This window comes from Teleopsis dalmanni, chromosome 1 (assembly GCF_002237135.1).
Source record: "Teleopsis dalmanni isolate 2A chromosome 1, ASM223713v2, whole genome shotgun sequence".
NCBI classification, from domain to species: Eukaryota; Metazoa; Arthropoda; class Insecta; order Diptera; family Diopsidae; genus Teleopsis; species Teleopsis dalmanni.
Window position 1 is genome coordinate 955002 of NC_051846.1, and position 8633 is coordinate 963634.

General features: G+C 28.1%; 1 protein-coding gene across 1 annotated transcript in view; it reads left to right on the forward strand.

Moving 5' to 3' along the window:
* The window catches only part of LOC119666233 (cubilin homolog), a 24721-nt gene extending 23536 nt beyond the window's left edge, over positions 1-1185 (forward strand). The window contains exon 23 of the mRNA XM_038075533.1: positions 1180-1185. Coding sequence (XP_037931461.1) covers positions 1180-1185 — 6 coding nt within the window. The remainder of the gene's footprint in view (positions 1-1179) is intronic.
* Positions 1186-8633: the final 7448 nt, after the last annotated feature.

Sequence of the window (8633 nt, forward strand, 5' to 3'; positions counted from 1 at the left end):
AAACACAAAAATTTATTTTTTTTAATTTTATTGAAGTTCGGCTGACCATACAACGCTGTTTCGAGTATTGCCAAGTACTCTTCATCAGTGGTCTTTGGAAATAATCGAATTTTATTTAATTAGTTTATAGTCCGTATATAATTTGTTTGGACTGCAAGTGCCAGGCTTAGAACTCGTGCCTGTCAAATTAGAAGCGATGACTAATCGTGTTTATCCACAGAAGTCAAGGCTGCACAAACTTTCAATGCTCAAGTTCCAGGTTTTATTGTCACTTATTTTTATTTAATTAGTGACAACAACCAAAGCACTTGCCGTGCTTTAAATTAGAACGAGCTTAAAAACTACAGCTTTATTTTGGAAACACAAGTTCAACGAATTGAAAGTTTAACTTTTTGGGTTTGCTAATTCTTTATTTCTTTTCAAAGCTACTCTTTTTGTAGAGACATTTTGTAATGCATATTTTTTACTTACTATATGTAAAGCGACCATTCTGGTGCTTTTACAAAGAAGCTATGCTATGTTATTCTAAAAATTCCTCTAAAATTTAATAAAGCTTCTTTGTCCCTATACAAAGTAAGTCTAGCTTAACAGCAATACTAATACTTTATTAAAATATTTTATTAAAATTTAACAGATAGAAATATAACTTAGTTAATGTGTTTTTAAAAGTTGTATTAGATCAATATAAGTTTGTGTTGCAATAAATATCGTTTTTAATCAATAAAACTACCTGGTTGTTGCAAACTCAACAAAATAAATAATTAACAATTATAATGTATGGTATGGTTGAAAATTTGAGTTTTTAGTTTTTTAATAATGCCACGACCAAGACGATCGAATCTTTCCCGACAAAGCCGTAATGCAAGAAGAATACGAAATACTGCAAATTTAAGGACTGAAGGTCGAGCGAACAACAGAGGTCAACAAATAGATAATTTGCGATGTGTACTAAAATACACAAATAAATTATGAATGATTTTTTTTTTGTATTTTTTCCAATTAAAAAAAAACTGCTTATTTATTGCCTTTAAGGCGGAACAGAGTTCGCCGGGTCATCTACTAGTAATTTAATAATAAAATATAATAAAATGATAAACCAGCTAATTGGTAAATAAGTTTAAAAATTACACAACTTACAAATAATTTGAAAAATATATTTCATTATCACTAATATTTCAGCTGTAGTCTAAAGTCAACTGCTGGGTACTGGGTCTTCTGGGTACTGGGTCTTCTGGGTACTGGGTTTTCTGGGTACTGGGGTTTCTGGATATAGTATCAATATTTAAAATACAACACTAATTCAATACATATGACAAAGAAAGAATCATACAACACAATAGTGATGAGTTTATAATTATACATATACAGGAAATATATATTTATCATGTAGACGATTTACAAAAAGTGCTTTTATACACTTGAGTACAGTTCTGTATACTCGGCACGTCTTATAGTTGAGTCTTACTTATGTCACTAGAACTTTGTAAAATGTGAAGAGTTTCCAAGAACATACGTTTTGTTTGTTATTTTCTCGCTGTAATATTTTTATGTTGCTAAATTATATTAGTACACCTTCTTTTTTTTACTCATATTCTTTATTGGATATGAGCAGTACAATCTAACTATTTATTAATTTATTGCTATTATTGAATTGTACTTAATAGGTATTAAGTCATATGTGTGCGGGTTTACTGAACCAGCGTTCAGCTCCCATAAGATGATAATAAACTATAGTAGAAATGCTGTTAACACTTAAATATATATTTTTTTAAATTAATTTAATAAAGTGTATATTTTTAAAAATTGACCAAATAATCCGTTCAAAAATATATTAATCTATTAAATAAATAAGTTTTGAAAAATCTGTTAGTACAGTTTTTAGTTGCCTTATACCGCGTGCAGGTGACAACTATAAAAAGCAACTGTAATTGCGTCCACAGTTCCACAAACTTAAATCAGTTTCACTACTGTGGTAGTTAGTTTGGTGGTAATCAGTTTTTGTGGTAGTTATATGTTTTCACATGCCAACCACATTCAGTTACCAAATCTGGTTCCCATCTACACGGTTCATTTCCTACATCATATTGCTATAACTTTTTTGTTTGTTTGAATAAGTGTAAAGCGGAACAATGTGGAATACATTTTTTATTCACATTTTTGTGGTTAACATGGGTAAAAGCCAGGTTAAAGTTTTTACTAACACGTATTCCAAATAAAAAAAAGGATACATGCTGTGGTCTTTTTGTTGTGTCAAAATAAATTTTTTACCCTGTTGTGCTTTTGTACTCGTGTAGAATTAAATTACTTGTATTTTTATATAGTAATAAAAAATATCAATTTTATGCACAACAATGGTATTTTTAATATCGCTGTTGTTGTTATTATTTTATTTTTTAAGTGAAATTATAAAACAAATTCTTTAATCTAATACAAAAAAATATGTTGATTTATTTTCTTGGTGGAAGAAATTTAATTAAATTAAGTATGCATTGATGAGACTATTTTTTTCTGAATAAAACCAATTGAACATAGTTGCTTAACGTGGTGAATTAGCCCATGAAATGATAAAATACTCCTGCCAGCATATAAAAACACCAAAAGACATATTCTTAATTCTCATTCAGTTAAAATTTTTTCTTCAGTATTAATGACAGAAGTACCATAACATGGTTCTAAAAAGAAATTTTAATATTAATTTTAAAAAGGACTGTAATCTAAATATTAACTAAATTCCGTGACCGATTTTCAGTTTTTGTATGATTTCCGGTATTATAGAATTAAATAAATGCATAATAGCATAAACAATTTTTAAGGTTAATATCCATATACATGTGTGATTCTTATATCAGCAATTCATTTCGTATAATCATTTCATGCAATTAATTTGTAATTGCGGACTAAAATTCAATGGAAATAAAATTTCAAATCGCAGTGTCAATGCAAAGGTGAAGAAATTGCAATAATCAAACGCAACCAATCATATAATTAAATTGAATTATTTGCACTGATATTGTAGTAAAAATTCAATTGACTATTCTAATCGATTTCATTGACTAAATGAATGTAAAAATAAAATAATTAACATAATTCTGTACAAAGCATTAAAAAATTTAATATAAATCTAAAAATTTTATTAAAGCAAGACTTGAATAGTTTCAAAATAGTTTTGCTTACATGCACATATTTTTGTTTGCAATTTAAATAAGAAAAGGTATTAGTTTTGGCTTTGCCGAAACTTAGATACCCCCTGCTCCAGAAAACAGTACCATTCCCTTTTTACCCTTTTTAGTGTAAAGTTTAAAAAAAAAACTGCATGTATTATTAACACTATTCTTGAAGGGTAAAAAAACATATATGTTATAATTTTCAAATAAAAATTGGTGCAGAATATATATGTGTTTTTCAATTATTTTTAAATTATTACTATTATTAAATTATTATTATAATTATTAAATTATTTACTAAAAAGTCAAATTTAGATAAAACTATTAACAAATTAAAAAGTTTATAATAGAATGAAGTAACAGCAGTACTGAAATATTAGTTTGTAAAGCAGCTATATCCAAATCTGAACCGATTGTTATCACTCTTATTATAAATATTTTTTTTAAAGCCAAATTTACGTTTTCATGTTTCTAATGCCATTTTATTATAAGTATTGTGGAAAGGAAATGATAATCTTATTAGATGAAAATAATTTCATTTGGCTCAACTTATTAAAATTATCAAAACATAAGTACTTTTCTTTGTAAATTAATTAAAAATGCTTTTAACTGGAATGCAGCACTATTTTGACACCTCAAAATTTTCGTTAAGTTACTTAAAATGTCCAATCTCACTGAGAACACGATGAATTTATACTAGTACGGCATAATGGGTACTGGTTGAAAAACCTCTAAGATTTACACACGCTTTAAAAATGCTTTGTGACTCTGTTTAAGGAATAGAGCAAAAAGCATCCCTAACCTCGCAAAAGAGCCTACTACAAAAGTCTATATTGAGACTTAACTTTAACTGTTATTGGTAAAACCAAGAGTTTTATATATGCTCTACAACCAGCCAGATTAATCTAAAATACACAAAATGCACAATTTGTTGATGATAACATATATTAGTTCATAACGAATTCTTAATAAACTTCTTAATTGGTAATCGCTATTTTGTTATCTCCAGTGAATGTATTCTGCATGATATGTACGATAAACCACCCAAGCAAGCCTTGGAAAAAATCTTTATTATTATGATGAGGCTAGTTGCGTCTTGAGCACTTTTACTCTCTATTAACTCTGCGAAGTTTCTTCATGACCCGTCTCTACGCCTTGACTGGATTATTATTTAACGCTTCATCAGACTAAACAATAATTGACCTCAGTTCTACATTCGAAAATACTTGTATTTATATACAGAATTAGGTCAAATGATTGGGTATAGGTTTAATCATTATTAATTTGCTCAAATATGTGATTGTACAGAGCAACCTTCTGTTCTTTCTAATTTCACTTCTGGATATACTTAAGCTTGTGTACTACTACATAACAGGAAATGAAAATAATAATAGCCAAAGTGCCTATAGTTAACGTAGGAATAACAATTAGTAGGAAATTATAAAATAAAAATCACCAACAGCATAAAGGATAATGCTAAAAGGAACTTTAATAAAGAGCAAAATAATATACTACAAGTGCCATTAAGAATGGTATTTTTCTATTGAAAAGCTCTTATTAAACATTTTCAATATAAAGTAAAATCAAAGCACTTAAGTTCGTGTAGAATGAAAACTGTCGAAAAATATAAATACAACATTTTAGCGAATAATTTTAGAAAGAAAATAGCTTAAGCCAAATCCGCATACACTCATTCGTTCACTCAAACGAATGAGCAAGCGAAAAATAATTACAGAAAATAATTGGCAGCCATTTTAAGTGAGCAAATCCGCTGTTAAATGAACGCTGTAAATCAAGCACAGAATAAAAAGCTTAAACAGAAAATAATTATGGTAATTTATCAAATTAATACTAAAATAACAGTGCAGTAGAGAAAATAATTCAATGTTCGGGCGAATAATTAAAGTGTTGAAGCACTGCGGTTGACACACTCAAAGTCCAATGAAAAACTGAATAAAATAAATTTAAATAAGTAATAAAAAAGAGCAGTAATTCTACAGAATAAATTATAATGTAGCATTTTTATGATTGAGTGTTATTAATAATTTGTATTTTAAATAAAAAAAAATGTACAAATATATTATCAAGTGTTTAACAAAAAAAAAATGTTTATATTAAAATTATTCAAATTTGATTATAATTATTTTCAGTTACTAAAGAAAAATTTACGCATTAAAATTTCAAAGATAATTTAACTTTACCACCGCAAAAGAAAATTGGTAATAATTTTATGCAATTAAAACAGTAAACATGCACAAATACAAAAACGAAATTTATTCAAAAATTAAGTAATATTCTTACCAAAAAATTAATATTCATGAGAAAGTGTGTAATAATTCAAATAAAATGAACCTGCAAGTGGAAGAGGGCGATGCTACAGGCATTCCCATTTATGCCGATTACACTGACAATTTGGCGAACTGGACATTAGCAACGAATTCAACACAAATGAACAGCGATGTTGGTAATTTATCGGCGATTAATTTTATCAATTCTGGCTTAGATATTTTGTCCAGTTTAACCACAACAACGACTGCGCCTAGTTTTAAGGTCGACGAAGTATTTTCAATTTTCTCAAATATCACAGCTTTTCATGTCAATTCACCACACTTACCTGCTATGGACCCACCAATTGAAGATGATGAAATAAGATTAGAACATGCACCGCAGCTATCAAAATCTGCTATGGTCAAAGTGTATGTATTATCAGTGATGGCACTGCTCTCCATGTTGGGTAATGTGCTAACTATGTGGAATATTTATAAGACTCGTATTGCACGTCGTAACTCTCGACATAGTTGGAGTGCTATTTATTCGCTGCTCTTCCATCTTTCGATAGCAGATGTGCTGGTGACGGGTTTTTGTATTATTGGTGAGGCTGCCTGGTGTTATACTGTGCAATGGCTAGCAACTGAACTCACCTGTAAATTAGTGAAAACTTTTCAAATGTTCAGTTTGTATTTATCTACTTATGTGCTCGTACTGATCGGTGTAGATCGGTGGATTGCTGTCAAATATCCAATGAAATCATTGAATATGGCGAAGCGCTGTTATAGACTGTTGGGCTGTACTTATATACTGTCCTTTTTACTGAGCTTACCACAGGTGAGTACAAAATGAATATTTATTACTAATTTTATATAAAATTTTTTATGTATAAAATTTATGTATAAAATAGGACAGACTATTTTGGAGTCTAAATATTTTAATTGATATTAGACGTAGAGTACAGAGTACAGACTATTTTAAAGTCTAAATATTTTAATTGATATTAGACGTCCTTTACGGCAAGCATGTCTTATATCAAGAATTTCTTAACCACTATCTCGAACAAGGAATGACTATCGGTATCATGAATTTATGATTCGATCTATCTTAATGAAAGAAATGTTATTCATTTAGCTCTGTTTTGATAATTTTAATGATCGCTTGATGTACATATGTAGATATGTAATATTAGCAATTTTTAATTCTGAAAGATTTTTGATGAATATTTGTCGGTATGTATCAAAAATTCAGATATCATAACTTGTTTGACAAAATAGTGCATCTTAGATGTCATTATTGGGTTTATAATGTTAAATATACATTCAAACAAATAATGAACGACCGTTTTGTTCATATAATTAAGAATGATGATTTTGGAAACAGGTTTTTTTATAGACATTCATTTAACATTAAATACTTAAATTCTTTTAATATGTTTACGGTACTTGCTATCTATCTTTAATATATACATCAATATTCAATTCTTATGTGTCTAAGAGACCTTGGTTTTTACAAATGAAGTGAGTTAAAAATTGCAGTCATTTACTAATTGAAAACTTATTTTGAGAACGTGATAGCATTATCTCTAATAATCTCTAACTCAAAAGCGTAGTGGTTATCGAATGAAGCAAATTGTAACACTAAAGTAATGAAGCGCCAGGCAAAACAGCTGGTATCTCCAGTTGAGTCGGTATTACAGCTATGGCAACTAGTCTCTCTTTATTAGAAATGAAATGAAAATTGTTATTAAATTATCTAACGTTTACTATAACCGTTATTAGCATTTTAACAAAATGTGTGTGTCTGAAGAGATAATTCCGCTGATTTGCTTAGAAAGATATGAGATATTTAATCATCTTCTTTAAACTGTTGGCTTTGACCTGGAACAGGAGGAAGTTATAGGCCTAAGGTTATATATCTATACCCGTCTGAAAATTTTCAATAACTCATCTTCAAAAAATCTTCAAAAAAATTTACAAGAAGCCCAATGCTCTGTTTCAATGATACGCAGTGCTCCATCTATTCCTATTATAATTAAATATTAAAATAATTAAACTCATTAGTAATATTACGAACTCTTAAGGGCATGTTGGAAGATTATTTGAGACAGGATGTGCTATAAAATAACATTGTATAATTTTTTTTTTAATTAATAAATATTAGTTATAGTTAATAGTTAATTTTTTGCGAATGCTAACAGTAACGATATAGTTCTGAGCCACGTTTGTTGTCAATATCTATTTTAAAAGCGTTTATACTTCACTTGATAAAACATTTTAGTGATTATTTTATTAGAATCTTTTAAATAGATCAAATTAATATTGATTAATTATATATAAGAATATTCTATAGAACTCTTTGCAGCCCAGCCAATGTCAATTTAAAATTGTTGGCTTGGTATTAATTTTTATTTCAGAGTATTAATTATGCTTACAATTTAGTTTTAATTTTCAATTTCATTTTAAAAAAGGATGACTTTATGTAATCATTCTTCAAAGCACTTGCGTAATTACCAACCATTTTAAATCCCGTCTAAATTCAGCCTCAAAGGTATTATATATATTTAAATAATAATAGAATTTGTACCTAATCTGAAGAGGTTCAAATTGTTCTTTTGCTGAAAATATCTGTTGTCAATTATGTTTCAACATAATTTTATCCTTTTTCGTTATTAAAGATGAACCTTTCAACTGCTGTTGAATTTAAGGTTAATCAATTCGAATTTCTTTTGTGAAATGTTAATTTTTATTTTTAATTCTTTTTTTATATTTCCTAAAATTTTCACGAAGCTTAGCAGCAATTTTAATACATCTTCTTTCACTTTTGCGTGAAAGTCTGTGTTATATATACAAAGCATTATTTGTACATACAATCAAAATATTTTTGCGATTTCCATGTAATTTTTAAACAGAATAGGGAAGGCTTTTACATCAATTTATATATATGTATGTAAGAATCAAATAATAACAATTGTAGGAATTTATTGGAAAGTGTATTTTAAGACACAATAGAAATCATTAAAATTTAAAAATATCGTCTAACAATGCGACGATTTATAAAGACATTTTTCTTTCCCACTTGTTTGAATCATTAAATAAAACGACTTAACAAATATAGGCAGGAGTAAATTGATTTATTTTAACGAAAACATCTCCGTCTCCGTTTTTTAAAAATACTTGCAATTCTGCATATAAAACATTT